Raw genomic sequence first — 25399 nt, 5'->3', positions numbered from 1 at the left:
AATTCCCGTTGCCTTTTATCATAGGGAAAGCCATTACCATACAATTGGTGCTTTTGTTTTGAAAACAGGAAGTGAACAGACCCTCGTTGTAGCTAGCTTGAAACTGCAGTTTTGACAGGAAATGACGATCGACGACGTCATGTTACGTTGCATCTTGGGTAGTTTGAGTATGAGTAGTAACCTCATGATGCATACCCAACATTTCGGCGAATCTAGTATGCATCAGGGAACTTCTCGCTTACTCAAACTCGCATACTACCTCAAAAAGTTAGTAGGAGTAGTAGGAGAAGTGTGCGGTTTCGAACACAGCCTTGGACCTAACCAAATGGTTTTAAAAGAAGAAGGTGTAAGAAGATATATGTTTATGCATTTAGCAGACGCTTTTATCCAAAGCGACTTATAAATGAAGATATAACATTACAGGTAACAGCAAAGCTAACAATAAGCTACATAGAAGGAAAATATATAAGTGTGAATACACTGTGCTCTTCTATGTTAGCGCTTTTAATATTTAAACCATAATCATTATCTCTTCAACCAGACAGAGAACAGAAAGCTCCCTGTCTCACCTTATAAACACACTAAGCATTTTCAGTAAGGCTGGGAAATCAAATTTCTCAACTGATTTAGATGAATTTTCAAAGAAATAAGGTAAAATATCAATATTTCAGCCTTCAGTAAACTCGATTGTGCCGCAGCAGCTGACAGCAGTGTGTCAGCTTTTAGCTTGTGGGACCATAATTCCTTGATGAAACAAGTTGAAAACTAATCCTGTTGAATTGTTTGACCATTACACACCGAAACGTTTCCACCCCGAGTGTGCAGCCAATAATATCCCATGTATCCAAAAGGCAGAAAAGCTCCTTTGAGCTCTTTCAGGGATTATTTCAGTCATTTCATGATCATAATCATAACAGTTTAATCATACACAGGAGATACAAGACTGTACATCATAATCCATGCTTATGATGAGTGCATCACAAAACAGATCAACAGATATGCCAAGTGCAAATTGATTTGTTCATGCAAATGTAGCAACTGGTGAAGTCCCACATTTACCTTTTTAAAGGTGCCGATTTGAGCAGAGTTGAAAACTGCATCCGTCCCATGTGTTTAATTTGCTAATAAGATAACACGTGCTTATAAGCTTTGTATGTGCAACTGATTGAACGATGGAGTCTGTTTTTATTCTATTTTATGCAGTTATGATGTATTGATAATCATTTTAGTATCATAAAAGTGAAGAAACATATCTTAAAAATGGCTTAAAAGGAACTGGCTCGTGGTGTTATCATATTTAATGTTATTAAATAAGCTTGAAATTTAAAACTTCAGTTCCAAAAAAGTTGGGTCGCTCTAAAAAAATGTAAATTAAAAACAGAATGCAATGATTCGCAAATCCCGTTAACTAATTTAAGACGTCTGAAATGAGACATTTTACGATATAATGAATAATATGAGCTCATTTTGAATCTGATGGCAGCAACATGTCTCAAAAAAGTTGGGATAGGAGCAACAAAAGGCTGGAAAAGTAAGTGAAACTAAGAGGAAACAGCTTGAGGAGCATGTTAAGTAGGTTATTGAACAACAGGTAAGTAACATGATTGGGTATAAAAAGAGCACCTTAGAGAGGAAGAGTCTCTCAGAAGAAAAGATTGAGGTTCAGCAATCTGCAAAAAGTAATATTGGAACATCCAGGACTGCTGAGCAGCTAGAATCCTCCATCAGACAAGAATGGAACAACATTCATCTCAGGTCCAGGTACATGTCCAACAGCTGGTCTCCTCAGTTCCCAGATCTTTACAGATGTTGTTAAAAGAAGAGGGGGTGCTACACAGTGGGAAACATGGACCTGTCCCAACTTTTAGCCATAAAACTCAAGATGAGCTGATATTTTTCAGGAAATAGTAAAATGTCTCTAAATGACTGCACCTTGTTTTCTATCTTTCTTCATACACGGCGTCCCAAAAGTTTTGGAAATGAGGTTATAAGAAAATAATTTGCAAAATGGTTCGTCACACGCCAACTTTTCCAAGTGGCGGCCATTATCAGTTTGTTTTTGCCTTGAATTCTTTGGATATACTGACAACTATCACTGATTTTCTATTCAACAATCAAGAAGGAACCCAATTCTGAGGAATTCCAGTAAATGTATACAATGAATTCCAGTGTTCATTGGAGACCAGGATTGTCTCATAAAGCTGATGTCGGTTCTCCCGTCGTCTCCTTGTGTGTCTGATATAGTGTCGCTTATTTAAACTATAAAGAAATCGCTTGGGGGGGGGGGGGACCTCTGCAGTGACTACCCTCTGGAAGTCAGACTGGCTCACCACATCCTGACATGCACCATGAAAAGAAATGACTTTATTGATGAGTTCAATGAGAAAGGCTATACAAACAGCATGCATTATAAGAATGAGCTCTGAAAAGAAGAAACAGCGTTGTAGCCGACACCAGTTCAAGCATCACTTTCATGTAGGCGATGTCATGGAGATGTCTGGTGTTGCTTAAGTCGTTACATGGATGGAGGGATATTTCTCATCAAGGCAAAAAAGAAAAATTAACCACATCCATGTTGGCTGATGGCGATGGCAGTGTCACGAAAAAAAACAAAACAAAACTCACCGAGCGTGAGTGGCGAAGGCCTTTAACTTGATTGGACCGTTTTAGGGATGCGGTCCTACTACCTGCCTCCTGAGGAGATGAAAATATTCAACCACATGTGGGGAACAAATGTGTTTGCGTGTGTTTTTACCAACATATTACTGACAATTAAACACAATTCAATTATTTCCAAGAGCTTCTTTCGTTGTTGTCTGCTGTTGGACACTTTTCTATGTGTTTAGTGTGTGGAAATAAAATGGCTGCTGCACACAACCCCAAATACTTTGTGACGTTCGGGGTCTGGTTCAAACCTACCCTCGCCGCGTCATACTTGGCCGCCTTCTCATTGTTGGCCTTCTCCGCCTTCTCCGCCAGCTTCTTTTGCATCTGAGGACCCCTCCCGAAGAAGATGTAGTTGACGAAGGCGTACTCGAGGAGGGCGAGGAAGACCATGACGAAGCAGCCCATCAGGTACATGTCGATGGCCTTGACGTACGGGATCTTGGGTAGCGTCTCTCGCAAGTGGGTGTTGATGGTGGTCATGGTCAGCACCGTGGTGATCCCTGTGGTAAAAGGTAGGCAGGTAGGTTGGCAATCTTTGAAAATAAACAAACTCCTAAATCCCATTTTGTACCAATAATTTAGCGGTGCAGGAAAGTCTACCCCTTTTAGAACATTTAGTCGAATTATTTTATGATAAAATATGAAAATACCCAAGTAAATGCTTTTGGAAATCAGTCTAAGATAGTTTTTTTTTTTAAACCCTCATCAGGTATGAGGGTTAAAAAAAAAAAAATTTAATTAAATTTAAAAAAAAAAAAAAAAAAAAAAAGAAAAATCAGGCATAACAAAAACCTTAAAATCCCTAAAAATCAATGTTGTTGCTAATTATTGACATATCCCAGACCATAATTATCCCTACTCAATACTTCCATTTTGCATTCCATATTTTGAAAATACTGGCACCTAAAGGCTTAAAATTTGGGCTAAAAGGTTCAAATTGTCATCTAAAGGGTTAATATTTTTTTTAAATAAATTGAAAACTTGGTTGTTATGATCAGAACTGAGGTGGAATAAAAGATTTATGAAAAAAAAAGCGGAAACAAATATTGATATATGATGTTTTTAGGTCGTTTTAAAAGGGGACAAAAATGTCCCTTTTCAGAAATTAAGGAGTTTTTTTTCTACACAATGAAAAATTGCATTGTATATGATGTGTGTTTGAAATTCGAAAAAAAATTGGCAAAATGCACAACTGGACCAATTATGATGAGTATCACTATTTCCAGTGTGAAATTAGAGGAGAAAGTACACCCCAAGTGGACAAAATGTCCCCTATCAGGGATTAGGCTTAAAGTATTTTTTGGGGCTTTTTGTGCCTTTATTGGATAGGACCGTGGAGAGAGACAGGAAGCAGGGGGGAGAGAGAGGGGGAACAACATGCAGCAAAGGGCCATCCGATGATACATAATACATTACACCTGTCTTTATGTTCCAAGCAGAACAATAAAGGTCACAATGAAGAAATCCCCAATAAATGTGGAAGGCGTTACAACAGAAACAGGAATATTCACAGAAAAAAAACTATTTGTTCTGCAGCCGTTTGACCAGTTTGACCCAGTGGACAAAAACAATCATCAAGTTGCTCTGTGACCGCCTCACTGAGACGCTATGGGAACAATGCAAAGCAAACACCGCCTTCCTTTTACTTTCATAAAGCACTTTGCGGGTTGTTTTCGTGTTTGATCTTATTCGACCTGCATGAACACAGCCGAGGTGGGCGCATAACCTCTGCTTCATTAAAATTCAAAAGGTCTACCTCAAAACATCCAGCTTCCCCTTTAGTCATCCAGTAGAAATAACTCATTAGAATAGAGCTGCATGTATCTAGCTCCCAGCTCTTGCTAACCTTATCCTCTGTGGAGTAACGAATGGCTCTCTCCCTGTATAAGGCACCTTCACATATTGTGCATTTGCATGGACGAAGAGAAAGAGATGCTGAGATAGAAGAATTGCAAATACTAACTTTGTTTACGCATATTTATGGCGGCCTGGATATGGGTTTTGAAGTCAAACGGACTGTAAAGCCTTGTTTGCTTCCACCAAGGTAAACGTTTCCTGTCAAAACCCATTTGGAGCTGGAATTGAAACACCTAAATTTAAATATTTACACAGTATTTTCACCAGCAGATCTGAACTATGAATTAAGTCCACGATGCCATCATGACTTATGATGGAAATAATGTACCGACTTAGCATTTTATGTGAGAAATTAATGAGTTTGAGTCTGTGATGGCCACACCTGCAGCCACACAGTTGGTAACCCCCACACACCAACACGTTTTCATTCTGAGTTTACATATACACGTTTATTGTAGGACAAATATATAGGTTGTTTATTTTTAATTTGATGATATTGAAATACATTAGTTCTATTTGTAGCGCGCACATTTAGTTAGCTTTTGTATGTTTAATTTTGTCAAATATTTAATTTGTTGTGTTTTCTTTTGTTGGTGCTGTGGGGGAGTAGCTTGGACTCTGGCTGGCACACTCCTAGATTGATTGGGTGACCAGAGATGGGACCAAGTCACACATGTGCAAGTCTCAAGTAAGTCCCAAGTATTTTTTTCTTGGGCAAGTCAAGCCAAAGTCAAGTCACCTTATTATTGCAATTTTACCTGCAGAATCTGATCTTAATAAAGTGAAAATACAAGATATAAGTAACTGTCAGTAAACATCATTGGCCAATGTGTCCAACCTGTCCACCCCGTATCATATCAAGCTAACGTTAGCTAACTACCGACTAGGCTAACAGGATAATATTAGCTAATTTGACAAGCACTTCCTGGTCAGAATGGATCTTCAAATGACAAACAAAGGTCGAAGTTATGCTAGATGCTTAACACTCAAGTCATTCAAGTCATCATGTCTCAAGTCAAGTCAAGTACCGAGTCTTTAACTTCCGAGTCCGAGTTGAGTCTCAAGTCTTTTATTTTTTGTCAAGTCAAGTCACAAGTCATCAAAACAGCAACTCGAGTCGACTTGAGTCCAAGTCACAGTGACTTGAGTCCCCATCTCTGGGTGATACCATCTAGAGTTCCATGGGGGAAGACTGTGGAGTCTTCATTCTAATTTTTGCATTAGTTCTCTTTGCTTTTGTGATTTGCTTATTTTGTTAACTTTGTTTAGTTATTAGTCATTTAAGTTAATTCTTAAGCTAACTGTGTTTAGTTACTTTTGTTAGTTAAATTTGTGTAGATGTTTCCCTTTTTCCTCAGTGTGTCAACATGGTCTGATCAGCCAGTATTTAAGTCCCCTTTGTTTGTTGTGTGTCAGGTCAGTTTTGTTTGTTTTTGAAGCGTTAGCTTGAGGTTATGTTATGATAAAACCTTGATTTTTGGCTTTGAGTTCATTTGACCTCTTTTAAGGGCCCTGCAACTATTGTTTGAAGTTTGTTATTTTTTGTGTGTGTAGCTTGTGTCCTCATGTTTGGCTGGCTCGGTCCCTCACAGAGTCTACTGGAGACATATTGCTTTGAAAATTGAAAAAAAAAAAAAACTAGAAAGCTGCAAGCAGCTGTATGCGGGACCGAGGTGTGCGCACGTTGGGGCATGCGCTGGACGCCATAGTCGCGCAGCTCTGCCCACACGCACGATACACTCTGCGTACGTACGAGCACATAATAACCCCAATGCGGAGGGGTTTTAGAAAATTTCTAGGGGGCGCCACTGAGCCATTTTGCTCCGCCCACACACGATACCCTTTACATACGTACGAGGTCAACAGGGTGGACGTGTGTGCCAAGTTTCATGACTTTGTGATGATGATGCTTTCAAACCACAAACGCCATCACACGATTTTCACCGCCTGGCCACGCCCACACCGTTCAGAGTTTGGAAAAGTTTCTCCATGTTTTTCCCCCCATGTCTTAAGAGTAACCTGGCCAAGTTTTAAGCTTTTTGCATTAAATATGTAGGAGGAGTTCGATCAAATGCGAGGTGTGGAAAAAAAAAAAAAAAAGACTTTTCCAACCACCAGCAGGTGGCGCTATAGGTGGATGTCACTATGATAATATGTACGCGTTCAAGCTGAGTCCAGCATTCACCGTATGAAGTTTGGGACAGATTGGATAATGTATGTGGGAGTTATAAGCGACTTAATTTTTTGTGGCGAGTGATGGCGAATCATCGAACTTTGAGGCATCACCACAGAAACGCCCTTTAAGTTTTGAGAAAGTTTCCCCATGAATTTTTCCCTCCATGTCTTAAGAGTAACCTGGCCAAGTTTGAAGTCTGTAGCATTAAATCTGAAGGACAAGTTCGATCTTATGCAAGGCGTGGAATCGGTCAAAAATGGCGCGAAAACGCAATTTCCATCCAAAATGGCCGCCTTCCTGTGGACGTGGGACCATGGCGGCAGGAGACTTTTTCGTGCATCTGGGCATGATGAATGAGTGTACCGGGGTTAGTTTCGCATCCCACGCGAAACTAACCCCGTAGGGGGCACTACAGAGCCAATGAGCGACTCCCAAAAATATAAAGACTGTGTTCGAAACCGCATACTACATACTGATCGACAGTATGCAGAGCGTTTACACACAATGCATTTCGCTCCTGCCCGAGCCGAAATCAGCTGGCCTGAACCTGATTTTTGCTTAAGCTCTAAACTCTGTAAACTTTAGCAACATTTGAAACATTTTCAGGCGAGAAAGTAGTCGTTTAGATCCCCAACGTGTTGAAAACCTGACAAAATACCGGCTATTTACAATTTTGTTCCCATGAATTCAGCGCTACTAAAGCTAGCCGCAGTGAGCAACGCACTTCTGGTTATTTTCATAAAATAAAATACCCGTTGCCTTTTATCATAGGGAACGCCATTACGATACAATTGGTGCTTTTGTTTTGAAAACAGGAAGTGAACCTACCCTCGTTGTAGCTAGCTTGAAACTGCCGTTTTGACAGGAAATGACGATCTGCGACGTCACATTACGTTGCATCTTGGGTAGTTTGAGTATGAGTAGTAGCCTCATGATGCATAACCAACATTTCGGCGAATCTAGTATACATCCGGGAACTTAAAAAAAGTTAGTTAGTAGGAGTAGTGGGAGTAGTAGGAGAAGTAGGCGGTTTCGAACTCAGCCAAAGTTTAGATTCTTTCATGTCGTCAACTGGCAGGTGGCGCTTGCAAATCACGCTAAACCCTGACCTTCTGCAATGCAGTAACTGCGTCCCGTTTCATTTCTCTGCTGCTGCGTGTGCTTGCGTTGGGAATAAATGGAGCCCATCAGCAGCAGAGCTCTCACATAACACACACAGACGTGGCATTTGGTGCGTGTTTGTCATAAAGTACAGTGAAGAGACAAGAAACAGTGGCGGGGTTGGGAGGAGGGAGCTGGATGGCTAAGGTCAGCCCGGCCCTCAGTGTGATTTATTGGCACATTACAAGGTTAGCACCACTCATGGATGTGTGTGCACATGCTCCATGTCTCGGCCACTATTGGATGCCACTTTTTTTTCCTGTGCTTAACGTCAGCCATGTTCTTTATAGGTGTTCTCTTAGCCGTGCCATTACTCTCCGTCCTTCACTCCCTCCCTCGCTCGCTCCCCGTTAGGACAATTTAATCAACGGGCCAAGCGCCCACGGGTCTCCCTCCTTTTTCATCACGCCGCCACGCTCTTCAGGGAGAAATAGTTTCACAGGGTTCCTCTTACGTCTTTTTTTCGGTCCTCCTCACCCACATTGTCTGCCTTGTAACAATTGCTCCCTGCTCCTTCCTCTTATCCCTTTATCCGTCTCTCCCTCGTCATTTATCCGCCAGATCTTGCAATCATTTAGTGGCGGCTGTTCGCACTCTGGGTCCTTCTGTACCCGCCTTTTCTCCTCGTTTTATGTTCCCAAGTCTCTTCTCCACCTTCACAGCGTGAACAAAGGCAAACAGCAATCAAATCTATTCCAATCAAAGGGCCATTATGCAGCAGGGCTCAAAATTATACAGAGAAAGTGTCATGTAGGAGCAATAAAAACAAGATTAGACGAGAATCGGTTGCAGTCAAACACTCGCAGACATGAACTGTAAAAGCTTTAGCCGTGTTTTGAATAAACAGCTGACAAAAAGATGCTTTAAAAGGTTTAAAACTTGTCTGCCATTCCACTAAAAGCCCCCAGTGCTGGCCCACACCTTGAATGTTCGTGTAATACGATTAGGAACGAGGTGCATGACTCTGGGAAATGGGTTGCAACCAGATTACGGTTCGAGCGGGTAATTTGTGACTTTGCAATCCTTCGAAATTGCTCAGGAAAATGAGATTCTCCTTCAAACAATTCAATTGTTTGCCTTCTGCCTCCTTGAATTGATTTCCCCCTGATCGTTACACTGCTCTTACTGGCAGGTTGGCACACACAAAAGAACAGCCGACACACACACATGCAGACACCCTCCTCCTCAATCAGGATACCTGCTGAAAGCGAAGAGAAGTGAATGGACCTCCGGTTGCCTTTCAGTGGCTGAGGCGCACAACGAATATTGGAGCTATCCATTTGCTCACAAACACACGAAATCAGAAAAACACTCCAAGGCATACAATAATGACCGGATATTGCATGCATGCCTAAACATAAAGGGGGGAGAGAGGACCGAGCAGCATGGATAAACTCGAACAGGGAGATGGAAGCTGCAGAAAGGTAATGGGAAACAGTACGTTTTCCAAAAAGCATCATGATGCGTTCAGGTCATTACGGGTCCATTAACCAGGGCCGGTTTTTGCTATGGGCGGTGTGGGCGACCGCCCAGGACGCACCCTATGTAAGGCCGCACGAGCACCCTCGAAAAATAAATAAATAAATAAAAAATCAATTTTAAATAATACATTTAAAAAATAAATAAATCGCCAGTTTTCTAGACTACCGCTCATTTCCATGTCAAGTTAGTGGAGTGGGCGCTGGGGCCTCATTGTCACGTAAACTTGCTGCTGAGAGTCCTACAGGTATGGACTGATCCCAGGCCACACAACACAAACTGCTTCCAATCCAAATAAACTGTATTTCATTCCTAAAATTAACATAAACCCATATACCTTCATGTAATTAACTGGGTTATGTGAAAAATGTATAAAATGTAAAAAAAAAATTATAATAATCTGTGCAGTCATCTACGTGAATTTGTTCACGTCACGTTGATTGACGGGTGAAGGGACGGTGTTAATGGGAAAAGCAAAGGTAATAATGTGGAGTCGTCATGGATCATCATCGTGGTAAAAGACCAAAGAAGCCATCAGGTGCCCAGTTTAGAAAGAGAAGAAGAGAAGAAGAAGAAGAAGGGAAACGGGCAAAAGATAAAGGAATGCAGATTTCTATGAGTGACATAGTCTATAGGCTATTTATTAGCCTCTTGCTAATAAGTTGCTATTAGCCACGACTGTATTTGATTTTTAGTTTTGCTGAACTAGAATTAGAATTGAGGCATCATGTCATGCAACTAATTTCACCCAAAGGCAACCTGGTCTAGTTTGTGTTTGCAACACAACAAGAAGTCCTGACTGTGGATTTTTTTTAGTGTTATGAACTATATGCTAAATTAAATAAGATTATACATAATAAAATAATACAAATAATATAATATGTTGTTGTGTTGGTGGCGGGGAAGTCTTTTTTTTTTTTGGTGGGGCAAGAGATGGTTCGCCCAGGGCGTAAATCTAGCCAGGTCCGCCGCTGCCATTAACTATCCATACGCAGATGATTGAAGAGCCAAAGCGGCGATCAGTTGGCGTTGCCTGATTTAACTGTTTGGCCCCCCGAGAGAAAGATTTACAGCCAGGCCCCTGCTGACCCATCTGTAGCCCCGTCACCTGGAAGTTACACCCCACACAGCCGACCGTGCATCATGGCAGCGCTGCTGTTTATCATCTTTACCGATTCTCCTCGACTCGCATCACTGTAAAAACTGGATATTTTTAGGTCTTGGATAAGCAATCTCAAGCGGTAACCCTGGATTTTAGCAATTAATTGAGATCATTGGCAAGAGCCACATGTGGCAGCTTTGTTATACGTCAGATAATATGACAATAGCCAGGTTTCCATTCCATTTAGAAGATGTGACAAAGAAAAGATGAATGGCAAAAGTAAAAGTGGAAAAAAGCTTCCACTCATAGTGATATTTTTGGCTGTTTGGGAGAAGAATTTGCACATTAGAGGGAACAGAAACAACTTTTTGAATCTCATCTGACCCATGAAATATTCACATGACGTGACTCACCAGCTGTTTCCAGTCTGAGCTTGCAAGCAATAAACTCATGTGACTAACAGGCATCTTCCCAGATATGATATAATATCCCAGATAACCTCAGACTGTAAGTACTTTCTGAAGAAGTTCTAACTCCATTTTCCTTTTGTAGATGTCCACCACAGTTGTTGTTTTTTTTCTCCTTAATGTTTGTTTCAGGCTATGACAACTACTTCTTCTGCTGAATTACAACCACTAGACTTTTGGTAACACTAACCAGCCTAATTTAATCACTTCAAAACAACATTTCTCAAAAACAAGACGCTTTCTGTACTTTTGAGTGAAATATTCTGTTTTTCTTCCCATTTCGGTGTCGTGTTTACTGAAATACTGTTTTCCATTTTCCGGTGTTACAATTAATCTCCTCAAGAAAGCCTGAAACTATCAGAGGAGTCCATAAATGTGTTGAGAGAATGTTTACAGACAATCATACCCTGTTGGCCATGTGAGGGAATGCAGGTTTCCCTTTTGACTGGACTTTGCATCTAAGTGTTTATCTATGATCTCTCTCAGCACATATTCAAATTATTACGATGGTGGTGACAAAGTGTACCCATTTAGATTAGAACAACTTTAAGGCAGATACAAATTGATCTCTCTCATCTTGGAGGATTTTGCTTGTTAAAATGATCATTCTCACTGTCTCTTGTAGCCAGCTTGCTAGCTAATGAACATTAGCTCCAATGTTTGTGTTTGGGAAGCTCAATATTTCCCAATGACTGGATTTGTTTGAGTGTAAATTTCTCCAAACTCAGAGATGAACAAAGTTGCTAACATTAGCCAAAACATTAGCCAAAACATTAGCCAAAACTCTCAACAATTAATACTTGACTTACAACTGGAAGTAGTAAGCTTGCAGCTAACAAATGCAGCTAACATTAATGCAATATCGAATATATTATTGCTCAAATGTGTCTTGCTTTGCAGAGACATTAAAGGCACCAGCCGGTAACCAAGAGTAGGTGGTAAAATAGCTCTTCACACTCCATTTGGACCAGAACATTCAGCACTCATTGTGAACGACTCCTACAGAGAGTCCACTGTTTCTAAATTGCATTTTTAGATATATTACCTTGACGGCCTTCATATTATGATAATTACTCCTGCCTCGTGTGTCATTGAGTGAACATTGCACACAGACAAAACCCCGCTGCAGCCTCCTGTTAGGAATTATAATGATGACAAACCAACTACCTGCTACTTCCATTAGTACTTTGTTAACTGCTCACAGTTCGGGGCCCTGTGGTGAGTGGGTCTTTACACCTACACAAGCAGACTTCAATAAGAGGGAAAATTATGCTCATTTGAAGTAGGGTACGACTGTGGACCAAAGCAACTACATAAAAAGTGACCTAGTTTAACCGAGCATGGCATAAAAACAAATGAAAATACATTATTTTCTTTACAATAGACACGAAGGAAACACTCTTAGCCCACGTATTTTCATCACTTTGGGGAATCTGAGAGCCATGAAGGTAGCTTGTGGTTAGTGTTGGTCCCTGGACTCATCATGGAAAGTCAAATACCGGCTGCCTAACAGCCACTGCTTCTTACCCAGAGCCACTCTGGCTGCCGACGCATCGTAGTTTATCCAGAAGGAGACCCAGGAGAGGATGGTAATCAGGATCGATGGCATGTACGTCTGCAGGATGAAGTAGCCGATGTTCCTCTTCAGCTTGAAGCTCAGCGACAGTCGAGGGTAGGCACCTAAGGAGGAAGGAGACAAGACGGAGCTCTGAAATCTTTTAGCTTGAAAATAGAATACATGCGGAAGGCGAAAGGCTAATAATTTACTGTAAAATTGACATCTAACTTTGCCTTTTTGAGGCCCCTGCAGGAACACCTTGTGTTTTTGTTTCAATTTCCATGACAACCAAGACAGCATGGGTAGGATTTATCACCATGGTAACAAGTATCCCCTTCACAAGCACCAACTCTCCCATAAACACACACACACAAAATTGCAACCCTATTTCGAGATGATGCGTCACAATATTCAGCAGGAAGAGTTCACCACTTTTTTTTTTTTTTTAATTTGTCATTTTTCCACATTTTATCCTCCCACATAACTCACACGATGAGTCTGAGGCATTCGACATTACGACAGAATATCGGCTCTATAAATGCATACGAAGCAGTGCCTTTGATGCTCCATGAGACAGGAATTTAAATTTATAGCTTGTCATGATCTGCTGAGAGAGACTTCTGTCATTAATTCCTCCATGACCTGGAATATAAACAGTATCCGTGTGCGAGCGCATGAGCATTAAATGCTGATATAAAAGACGGCGAGTGATTTCTCATTAGTCTCTCGGCGTCACATCTCTCTGTGGACTGCATCTATGGCTCGTTACTCCCACTATTCTTAGCCATTTTTCCATTTTCCTTTCATATTGGCGGAGAAGTGGAGCCCATTATGGTGTAATTTCCACTCTGTGGGTTTCAGCCAAAGCTACTTATGGCAAGCGTGGGTCCAACCGACTACACACTTTCATGTACTGTTGGATGGAGACTCATTTTGGATTGGAGGAAAGAGAGCATCCATTTCCATTAAGATTCACTCCCTGCTGTGCATTAAAGTGCAATAAAAATGGCTCCATGTTATTTCAGAAACAGAACATTCATAGAAACGCTATCTACTCTAACGGCTACTGACCGACAAGATATTTCATGACAGGAATCATTAAAATCAATTCATTAATTCTTGTATTTACCAGCCTCAATGAACTACATCTGTTGACATTAACATTAAAGCTTTTAGCCATCTTAGCTGGGTGGTTAAAGCAGTGTTGTTCCATTATTTCGAGGTCAAGGTTGGAAGATCTAACCAGCTGTATGAGCTATATTCCTGCTCCTGTCATTGTCCCTAATGTTTGCCATTAAAGGCATGAAAAGAAAATGGTGCAATTCTTTGTTCTGCTGATCAATAAAGTTCAATTGACTATAAAGCCAGAGAGAGATAAAAGATCAACTTTAGACGAAAATCAATTATTTAATTGTTTAACCCCCCCAATAAAAAACAAATTATATCACTTTGGATGATCCTCCTCTATTTGGCTCTTGATTTACAGCTCTGGCACCACTGAACAAAGTCGACACATGCTTATCATATATTATAGCGCGAAAATGGGAACAGACTGTGGCACCTCTTTAAATAGCCCATTCACTCCCTCCAGACTAAATCAGAACAGAGCATCTTCCACAGAAGCAGATGTAGAGGTACACCAGCATGTAGGTGTAGAACTGCACTGGCTGAAAACTGCTACAACAAACAACATCCTCGAGTGCTGCATAATAGAACTACCGTCTCTTTTTAGGTCTCTTTTGTCACTGATGGCAGAGGTTTTACGGTCAAGGTTTACATGCAACACAAGACCACTTAAAGCTTGGATATAACAATTAAATGTGTGGTTAACACGTTCATGGAGCCAACGCATGCCAGTTCGATACTCTAAAAGTTCAGTTAGTTTAGTTGGACGAGTAAAAGCAAAAGGAAGGGATTCGTTAGTCTTTGGCTGTGTTTGAAACTGCATACTACATACTTCCATTCTGCATACTCCTCAATCAGACAGTATGCAGAGCGTTTACCCACAATGCATTTCGCTCCTGCCCGAGCCGAAATCAGCCGGCCTGAAGCTGATTTCGCTTAAGCTCTAAACTCTGTAAACTTTAGCAACATTTGAAACATTTTCAGGTGAGAAAGTAGTCGTTTAGATCCCCAACGTGTTGAAAACCTGACAAAATACCGGCTATTTACAATTTTGTTCCCACGAATTCAGCGCTACTAAAGCTAGCCGTAGTGAGTAACACACTTCCGGTTATTTTCATAAAATAAAATACCCGTTGCCTTTTATCATAGGGAACGCCATTACGATACAATTGGTGCTTTTGTTTTGAAAACAGGAAGTGAACCTACCCCTTGTAGCTAGCTTGAAACTGCTGTTTTGACAGGAAATGACGATCGGCGACGTCAATTTACGTTGCATCTTTGGTAGTTTGAGTATGAGTAGTAACCTCATGATGCATACCCAACATTTCGGCGAATCTAGTATGCATCAGGGAACTTCTCGCTGACTCAAACTCGTTTACTAACTCAAAAAGTTAGTATGAGTAGTGGGAGTAGTAGGAGAAGTATGCGGTTTCGAACACAGCCTTTGTCTACAACAATAGCCGCTAATGCTAGCATTGTTTCTTAGCATTGGGAACATGGTTTTCTCATGTTGCTTGAAAATAAAATTGATTGGTCTACACAGCATAACACCACCTGTTTTCCTTGCACGGCGTGCCTGTAAATGGAAGTAAAGGCACATCTTTACAACTTCAGGTGTTTGAGTTGTGACCTCCATGTGCAGCTCAGACGGAGCTCCCCCCGCTGATCTGCATAAACGCAAGGGTTGTGATTGGTCGGCTAACAACATTATTTCCGGAATCACTTTTCCGGTTTAGCTCCTTCCTCTCAGAACAACAACACCGTCATTTTTGAAAGAGTTTACTGTGTGCCGGTCAACATTTGGTCAAAATTATTTGCATTTCAATATCAACAAGCTCCAACTCCAACAACAGTCTTTCTCTCTCGGTCGCCATCGTTCACTGTGAGGAGTGGAACGGAGCCGGAAGGTGAACAATCAATCAACGACTTTCACGATAGACGTCGCGAGATTGGGTCATTTAACGTAGCAAAGCCTACTGCTTGGGAGGTGAACTACATTGCGTATCCGACATCCCGACAGAGAACTTCGAAAGGTTTAATAGCCTCTGAGTGACCACGGAGTCGGATTGGCCGATAGCTACGGAGAAGCATACCGAGGCCTTTACTGTTTCCAGCAAGTGAAGTTACTTGAATTAGCCATTAGCTTTATTGGGTAGTTGGTCTCGTAGTCAGCAAAACTTATGTTTGCTTCGTTAAGATTAAGATTAGATTTTTTGTCATACACTCATAGAGACAGATGCCTTACACTGGAGCGGTGGGCAGCCAATCACAGCGCCCGGGGAGCATAAGGGTACGGTGTCTTGCTCAAGGGCATCTAGGTCAGGGCAAGGAGGTGGACTGACACCCCTCCAGCTGTCAGTTTCACCAATCTTTGAGTGGTGAGAGTGGGAATTGAACCGCCAACCTTCTTCCTGTGTACTGTGGTCTCTAGTGACTGGCAAGGGGAATTTGAACCTTGACAAAAATAAAGTAGAGTGCAGGTAACGCCTGAGGCGAGAAACAAGCTAGTAAAGTTGAAGGTAGGTCAAATATCAGGCAAGTGGAGCAGCTATTGATTTGCAGATTATCATCGTCGGTGGGAAAAATCGCTGTTGTCAAGCTCCTTTAAAGCAAAGTCAAACCGTTTGTCACTACAGGGTAATTTAAAGGGTTGTCTTCTGACTGCCCTTATATTAAAGGAGCAGTTCCTATGCTTTAGAAAACGCTGAATAGTTCTTATGTGGCTCCACATCACTCCTTAAACCCAGGTAAAACATTTCCAAGGCTACCCATCATTGTCGACTTGGAATGGCTATAAAGCTCTCATAAAACAGCTATCAAAGGTTTTTCACTTCAACCTTTTTACATATTTTCAATTTTAACTCCAGCTTTCCCTCAAAAAAGCCCTGTCCGCTTTGATTGATTCCATTTTACTCCATATTAGCTCTGCTGAAATCTTGAAATTTACATTCCAACAATACAAGACAACTTTTTTATTGTTGGTCCAAATAGTGGTCTCAAGGTGCCAAACACATACAGACATTTAAACATAAAGCTTGAGTACATGAAAGGTTTAAAAATCAGGCATTTAGACTGGTCTCTACTGACTGTTAAAGTAAATTTGAACCATGACAAGAATGGAGTAGAAAGCAGGCAATGTCTGAAGTTATGTCGCATATCTGGTCGTAATCAAGGTCCATCGTTTCAAAAAAGTAAGAACTAAGAATTATCACTGGCCAGTATAAACGTAATCTGCCTGTTCTGAAGTAGAAAGACACCTTCACACATGCAGCACTTTCCTGAACTTGCAAAACTATACAAATCGAGCATCTTCATCACAATTCCTCAGGTGAAATTGCTCTTTTTAATGTTGCCGCTTGCCAAATACGAGAGGGATTGCCTCCCGAAAAGAAAGTATTTATCTTTGCGTGAAGAGGGAACAAGACTGTGGAGGCGTATTAATATCACATTCATTAAAAATTCGGACTTTCGGGGCAATTTCTCAAAAGCTGATAACGAAGCATTCCATGTTTTTTCTTAAACACAAACTTGAAGAACAACCCAAGGCCCCCGGTGTCATATTATGCTAAATAATCAAATTTAGATGGTTTTGAATATTTAAAGCCGTTATTATCGCAGCCGACTTTACAAGGCGAAGACATCACGGAGAATAAAGACGGAAAAGCTGACGATAAGCTGTGATGTTGATGTGTAAACACACACTTAAATGTGAGTAAACACAGAAGACGTTGGCCGGTCATGCATGTATTTACACGTGGACGTGCAGACTGCATGAATGCACACCAACAGCAATGCTCGAGTGTTTACAGGAGAATAATTGATGTTGTGGGGCCTCTTTCCACATGAATACGTGATGCCCTGAATTCTGGTCTGTTTTTCTGTCAGAGAGACGGATGATTGGCATCCAAACACACCTTTTACAAGCACGGGGCAACGATAAACGGAGGAGGGTTGAAAAGGAAAAAAAAAAAAAAAAGGCGACAGAGACAAAGATGAGGTAGAAAAGAGGGGGAGGGAACTAAAAGCCAACTTGTCGGACATGTAATGGAGGAAACCTGATCATTAGCCAGCCGTGCAGGCAGCCTTTGATGTGCTTCACACATCCTGCCAAGAGCAAGGGAGCAGCCCACTGGACACTGAACTTCAATAGTCTCCACCCGCAGGGGACATGCTGCTTCTCACAAACAAGCGCGCTCTCTGGTGTGCGTCCGGCTCGTTCACATGCGATTCTCACACGAAAGGCATAGACACCCGCGTCCTGTAAACAGCTAGGAGTGGTGGTAAATGTTAAGCAGCACATGTGCTACTTTTATAGATATAAAGGCAAACACACTGTGAAAATGAGGGCAAGGGAAGAGGATTCAGCAGCTCGATCAGACACTCAGAGAGACATTTGTGGTAAAGGCTGACGGGAGGAATGAGAAATCACAGCCTGGCTGCAACAGAGATGCCCAAAATACCCCAAAAAGCAAACAAAAGAGTGATTTACTGTCCCTTTCAGAGCAGATGTGGCTCGTCCTCTTGAGACTAGCTGCTGCTAGAAATTATTATTACTAAATGTCACACAGCTTTTATTTCCCAAACACAGCTCTGGGGAGCTGCATCACACAGTGGTCAGTAAGGAACTGTCAATAAAGGTCTGCTGTAATGTACACATTAAACTCAGGCTAATTTAGGACCCGTTCCCTTGTATATATCCCAAAAAAGCCCCTCGGGGAAACAGTGATTGTTTAACAACTGCGCTTCCCTGCTCCGACACATTTTAATTACAACGCGAGATGCTGTATTTTTTCCTCATGCAGTAACTTGACAAATTGCCTTAATGTGTCACCGTGTGTCTACTAATTACTTGCCGCAAGAGATGCAGGAAAATTTGATCTTACAAACAACACTTGATTGATGTGTTTTTGCAGCAGCAGTAAATGAAAGATTCAAAAGATTTAAAGGACACCGTACTTCCAAAAAGTAGAAGATAGAGAGCCAAATGGATGGCTGCAACCCAAAGAGACAACTGGAATCCAAAGATTTTATGCTACATGTGTGCATCTTGACATCTTCCATTTATCATTTGTGCAACTGTAGTGTTTTTTCTAGTATTTACTGTGGATGTGGGTGAGATGTTAACTGGCCACGACAACATTCTGCAAACCAAAAATTCAAAGAAAGTGGCTTCAGTAAGTGAGTTTGTGGGTGGAAGAAAGAAAAATAAATAAATCGCTGCTGTCAACCTCTTTTAAAGCAAAGTCAAATGTCTCTGGTGTTAGAAATCTAAGGGTGGTTAACATACAAAAAAAAAAAGCCCATTAAAAGCAGAAAAATAGGAAAAAAGTGCGCCCTCGAAACATTCGAACTGTCTCACAAAAGTTCGCTCACACACAGTAGTATAATAATATGGGCTGCGCCGATGTCAGCGGGGCAAAAACTTTGTGAGAACTTTGTACGGCCAAAATATCCATTGGGGTCCTCATCACTTTAATTGCTCTGCTTTGCTGAGTGACCAGGCATCCAGGCTGTTTCTACGCCTTCAGACCGTGTTTAGTGAACTTTTCCGAGCCCGATGTTAATGCCATCCTCTCTGTCGACATCAAGCGCCTTTAATCTAAGGTGGTTTTCATGCTTTGCTCCGAGGGGCGCGTGTCTAGATCTAAAAAAGATGTTGGTGCATTCGCAACAGCTTATCTAACTAGGACTGTGGAGTATTACTTAAGATTAAAGCCAAGATTTCTAATTGGATTGGCTGACTGTACTGACTGGCAACTTCAGCTGAGTTTTTCCCACCGTCAGCACAATAATCGAGCCATTCATTCCATCCAAAGTCACCTCACAGGGTCGAGAACTACCTGTTGCGGGCATCATTGGCTCCCTGATCTACGCCATGTTTTGGTAAAGTGCCACTCCAGCATGCTCGCATCAACTGGAGCTACTTGAGGGATACTTCAAAGGAAGCTTATTTCCTCATTTCAACCCAATTAGAAGGACTGACAAACACAACTGTGGCTCTGAGGATTTAAGATCAGCAATCAAGCTTTGGCACAGATACGTCTGCAACACAAACTGATTAAATAATCAGCTTTGAAGCAGGCCAATGCTTGATATGTACAATATCATCGAAAAAATACGAAAACGACGTGACCGCCGTGCATCGGGAATCCAGTTTGGGAACGCCAAAGCACGCCGCAAAACACATCAAAGTGCAGCTTTTACCTGTGGAAAACACGACGTTTCTGGACACCAGTTTGTAGTCGACAATGGAGAACTGCGGCAGCTCGATGCGCGTCACCCCCGTTACGGCCGTGTCGCCTCCTTTCCAGTAGAACTCAATGTCGTCTGTGGTGTAGCCATCTGCAGAAGAAGGAGCACACACACACCAAGGTGTAACCATCTGTCAAACCCTCACAGGAGACCAAGATATGCAGTGCTGCCCATCATCCAACTGGGCTGTCATTTGGGAAGATGAGGAAAAACACGTTTGAAGTTGTTTCCAAGAGCCAAACATTGCTTTGAAAAGCATCTCAGAGCCTCATACCTTTATGGACCAATACAAAAACATCTAGAATATGCTCCATTCCTCCACTGTGTCTTTCATATTTCTTTATGCATAAGTAATAATGAAAATCTAGGCCTTCACTGGGGTAAATCAGCAGGCTAAAGTGAAAATAAGCAGCACTCCAAAGACATCTGTAGGACTCATAAAAGAGTCCTGTAATGTAAAAAATGGGAAATCTCAGATTTAACCAATCAGACAATTACAGGTAATAGAATGAGGATTACTCATTAAAACAAACCCGAGAGAGAGTTACTACCCAACAGTGAATCCATTTATAGATGAATGTTTCTGGTATAGCCGCAGGTTTTAAGTGGAGCTCTTTTAGATGCCTAAAACACTACCCTGATCTGCCCTCTCAGGACATCACCTGTTTCGTCCTAGCTCCTTACGCACATATTTGTTTCCTAAATTGTCTTCCCATTTGTCTAGGTACCTAACTTACCGCACTTACTCTAGCACTAGTTATGCTCTTAGCCGTTTGGTTTTGGAAGGAAATGCCCTTATGATTTCTTGTTACCTGAAGTTCTTTTGCCTACCGATGTGGAACACACTTATTGTAAGTCGCTTTGGATAAAAGCGTCTGAAAAAAATGACCGTAATGTAATGTATCGCCAGGTTCAGTGGCCAGGAGGCAAACCACCAAGGCCTCTGCCTCAGATTACCCAGTGAAACACAAGACTGGACGCTTACGGTGCCTCCTGCAGGTGGTGGTCCCACGTAGCTGTAGGTGTCCGGTCGAACTCTACGGAGACAGGCCTGATCACCAGGTCTGACTCCGGTGTAGGTACCAGATCGGCTCGGCTACCAGATCGGCTCGGGTTCTGTCGTCGTCTGATTACGTCACACAATATGGCTGTCCGCTTGAATGGGAGTACATTGTGATTGGCTGTACGTCGGACAGTTGTGATTGGCTGTAGTAGCCATAGTAACCGTAACTAGGCGCTGTGGGTCGGAGAGTTTTTCTCTCTGTCTTTCGGTGATCGGCAGCAGCTATGAAAAACTTTTACGAAGAAATTAAATATTTCCTACAAAATAGTGTGTACCACACCTTGAGCGCTACTAGCCCCAAACCTTTAAAATCTAGTTTGTTTTGTTTAATCATTTTGGCCTTGGTTCACTCTGAAGAGAAGCTTCATTTTCAGTTTTGTGTATTGTTTGTGTGCTGAGCAGCAATAACCTCTTTGACTATATGCGTGTGGACTCCTGCACATAAATGTACATAAAACTTGTAAAAATTGTTCACACAACTGTCCGACGTACAGCCAATCGCAATGTACTCCCATTCAAGCGTACAGCCATATTGTGTGACGTGTTCAGCAGACGACGGACCCCGAGCCGATCTGGTACCTACACCGGGATGAAGCCCCGGTCTCTGCATGTTTTGTTCATGAGTAGGGGTAGAATAGTCGCTACGCTGGGGTTAAGAAAGAGCTAACCGGAAAGGTGAAGCTGTCAGTTTACCAGTCGATCTGCCTAAACTTCCTCCAGTGGATGTTTGTCGACACGACAACGGTTGAGGTGGTTCCCTGCAAAGGGAAGTGTTTCCAGCGTGGCCCGTCAGGAGGAGGCCTCAGGGCAGACCCAGCCAGAACGAGCTGGGGGAAGTTTTACGCTACCCCTAATTTCTTCATTTATTTCCCAGAACAGTGATTAAGTGCAAGTGTTGGACTGAAAATGAGTGAAACAGCAGCCAACGTCCAAAGAAAAACTTTAAAAGGCCTTCAGAAATCCTGGAGAACTATTGTTTAAGGCCACTTTAAAAGATTACGTGAAAGTCTGGCTGCTTGGAAGCAACATTTTAAAGAAATCAGGATTACTTTTGGCTGGTTTGGGAATGCCTCCGGAGCAGGTGGAGGAGGAAGTCCCAGGTAAGCAAAAGAAAATGGATGGATTGATTATTTCAGGTCGATAACTACGTGTATTCAAGGGGTTCTCATCTTGGTGAAATAACGGTGCCGTTTTCTGTGCTGCTTTAATCAACAGAAAATCTTTGGATTACGGCCAACACTATTTTTACCCGACTCTTACGAGGGGCTGTTCTCCTGCAGCTGCTACATCGTAAAAACCTACAGAACCAGAACCAGTGAGCAACCAGGGACACGTAAATGATGGATGGTGGATTTATAAGAGGGCAAATTTCCCACAAACTCTCCCAGAGGGCATTTGTATGAAGTCTTTCGGTGCTACGAGGGGAGCTCTCAAAAGTCTAACAAAACCAATCTTTGTGAAGTGATCAGAGTTCTCTCATACTGGGCTTTGAGTCAACAAATTAACAAAAGAGAGCTTCAGTAATAAACTGAAAATCTCCGTATTTTCTCCTTATAAAAGTCGATAGCCTTTTTTTTTTTATATTTCTGGAATAAATCTACACAACATAAAAGGAAAGAACAACCTGGTCTAATATTTGCTTCATTCATTTCACACATGAGAAGGTACTGAACAGTGGGCCCGGGAGGCATTAGGCCCCTCCACTCACAGCTCTCTATCTCCAGAGTGCAGTTCTGTTCATCCAGGGGATACCTCCTGAGATCCATCATACATGCAGCTGTTGTAGTGATCCTGAAAAAGAAGACACAGACGGAGGAAGTGAGAAAAATATTGATTTTTAGAAACTCACACAAACTGCATTCAGTACAGATAGACGGGGAGGGAGTGAGGGAGTAAGGCACGGCTCGTTTTTAATGTTATAAAAGCAGCAATGCAGGTAAGCAGTTATCTAAGAGCACAAAGGAATGTGGGAGTACAATTAGATTTAAAGCATTAGGGTGAGAGCCCGTGACGTCGTCCATCATCTTTAAATGAAACTAAATGTCCATTTGTCTTCTCCCCCCAAGTTCCACGGTTGGTTTCATATAACAAGAGACTATCGGCATTGTCGTCTTATAATAAGATTACTGTGCCCCCTTCAGATAAAAATGCTGACTGTGTAACTGTATACATAAGTAAACAATAGGTCACTAAGACTTCAGTTTTAGAATCAGTTCATGCCCCCTTTCTCCAAAAGTGGCTGCCCCTCCATCCTGTTATTAGATGAAAATGTGTGCAAATAAAGTGACATTGCTGCAACACATATTGGCAGAAGTTAGTCTCAGTTGAACTTAGCTGGGTCACAAGAAAGTATCCCTTTTGTTTATCAGATGCGCGACCTCCAACGGCTGATAATCAGGCAGTTAAGATAAGCAGCAAAGTGAAATGCAAATTCAAAATGATTTAGGCTAAGTCTGGCCTGATTAAAAGCCGGCTGCTTGGCAGTCAGCCACTGGATGTCTTCATTCTCAGACTCAGAGGAGGCTGTGGAAAGGCATTAGCTGATAATATTATACAGCTAAAATTACTGCAACATATGGGGTTTCAGAACACAAATGTATTGTAATTATTGTGACACACAGCATATTATGCAGGAGATTATACAGATAACTTTACCAAGCCGGAAAACTGAAAATAAGAAGTAGATGTAGGCATGAAGACATGATCTGCTGCTTTGTGAACTAAAGTTTAGAAGCTCATAGGTTGGTATTTTGCCACAGCCATTTTGGGAACTATAAATGATCACATATTGGTTAGACGCATTGCTGAAGAGTTATAATTGAGACCTCAATTTGAGGACCTTCAGTTTAAAATTTAGGAGCTTGCATTTCATTACTAACACACCTTAAGGTAAACAATAAAAAGACAGTTCAGCTTCTCCCCTTTCCTCCATTAATTTACACTTCTATTCAAGAGTTGACCCTTTTGAGATCTGTAGTACTAAATAAATCGTTGAGTATGTCATTATGGTACGAGAGAGAATGCAGTTAATAGCCTGAGAGCTAACAGTTAATAGCCTCTAAGCTAATAATCTCTCTTTTCATTTCTCTGTTTTGTTTAAGTTATTATTAGCAAACATTAAGAACTGTTGCTCATATGGCCAATATTTCACCAATGTTTGTATTTGAAATGGTGAGCATGTAATGAGAAGTGAGAAACTGGAATTTTTAACTTAAAAAAAGAACGGCAATCATATTTCCTTGTCGGGACAAAAAACATTAAACAAAGTAGGCTACTTGTAGAGCATAGCAGGCTCATATATATACGAAAGTAATTAAACCATATAGCTAATGATGATATATTATATTGATAGCAAAGCTAAAAGTAAGAGTAAGGGCACCAGTTTCCCACTTCTAAGGTAGAACAAATGCATGATGATCAGAGGATGAAGCTAGATGGATATAATAAGAAAATGGGCTGGATTACCTTGAAAAGTGACTTAAATTTACTCAGCAACTCATACTGAATGACACATTTTCAAATATATGGGGCCCAAAACAAAATGCTAGTGTTTTTGAGTTGGTAGTGATATCAAATAGCCAAACACATTTTCCATAATATGTTCCCTTTGAGCAACGCTGTGCAACAATATCTGCAAAAATAGCTAGTTAGCGCCTGTTAGCTAAAGCTACAACAATGCTAAAGTCATTCTCAATTAGCCAAAGACCAATAAATAGATAGACTATTGTATATGACTATTAATTTAAAGCGATGTTCTTTAACTACAACAAATACAGGATAGAGAGACTCTAATACTACCTAGCTTACAGAGATTTAACATCTGCTAACTAGCTAGGCTGAAGTGTGATCTTAGGATTTCAATCTCAATCTATTCTACATAAAAGGAAAGTCAGTGTAAATGGCAGCAGCTACCATTGCCAGATAAATTCTGATTTAGTTCAGCTTTGACTCAGCAAAAAGCAAGAAAATGTGTCTATACTGTCGCTAACTGGAGCTAGCTGGCAGTAAGCTAACTAGATGCTGTTTTCTACACCTCTAACAAGGGAAAACTTTTTACAATTTCACATTCATGAAAAGTATAAGAAAAAAGTGACAAAATTTAAGGCATTTTAGAAATTAGGGTAATGTGGTAAAATAAAATTCATTACTATATGAACAGCTTTGAGTGAATTCCTTATTGCCGTGATAGCAATAATTTTTCAGCCAAATTCTCAGCTTTACCTGAGATTTATTTATAAAACAGCTCATATCACAAGCACCTCACAGTCACACATTTCCCTCTCTCTTTGATCTCTTCAAAGCTCTGCAAGGTGTAAAAGTAGCCCACAAGGCTAAATGCTGCGAACTCCACTTGCATAATCATGCGTAGCTGTTTGACTTTAAAGTATGAACACTGACACATGCAAATGCACGTATGCAAGTTCACATCCAAACAAAGACACACAAAAACACACTTTTTGGCTTAGACTGAAATTCGAAGCTTGCATCCATA

At 41.3% G+C, this 25399-nt stretch overlaps 1 protein-coding gene across 2 annotated transcripts in view; it reads right to left on the bottom strand.

The window, feature by feature from the left end:
• The window catches only part of LOC142391793 (gamma-aminobutyric acid receptor subunit beta-3-like), a 52683-nt gene that overhangs the window by 5618 nt on the left and 21666 nt on the right, over positions 1-25399 (bottom strand). The window contains exons 5-9 of one of the 2 annotated variants that reach the window (XM_075477863.1): positions 22616-22698; positions 19797-19934; positions 12437-12589; positions 2920-3167; positions 2626-2694 (exon numbers count right to left, since the gene is read on the bottom strand). In XM_075477863.1, the coding sequence (XP_075333978.1) occupies positions 2626-2694; positions 2920-3167; positions 12437-12589; positions 19797-19934; positions 22616-22698 (691 nt within the window). The remainder of the gene's footprint in view (positions 1-2625; positions 2695-2919; positions 3168-12436; positions 12590-19796; positions 19935-22615; positions 22699-25399) is intronic. The other variant, XM_075477864.1, reaches the window with a different exon arrangement.

The sequence above is a fragment of the Odontesthes bonariensis genome, chromosome 11 (assembly GCF_027942865.1).
Source record: "Odontesthes bonariensis isolate fOdoBon6 chromosome 11, fOdoBon6.hap1, whole genome shotgun sequence".
Taxonomy (NCBI): Eukaryota; Metazoa; Chordata; class Actinopteri; order Atheriniformes; family Atherinopsidae; genus Odontesthes; species Odontesthes bonariensis.
The sequence above is the reverse complement of the archived record's forward strand: the minus strand, read 5'-3'. Positions and strand labels throughout refer to the sequence as shown.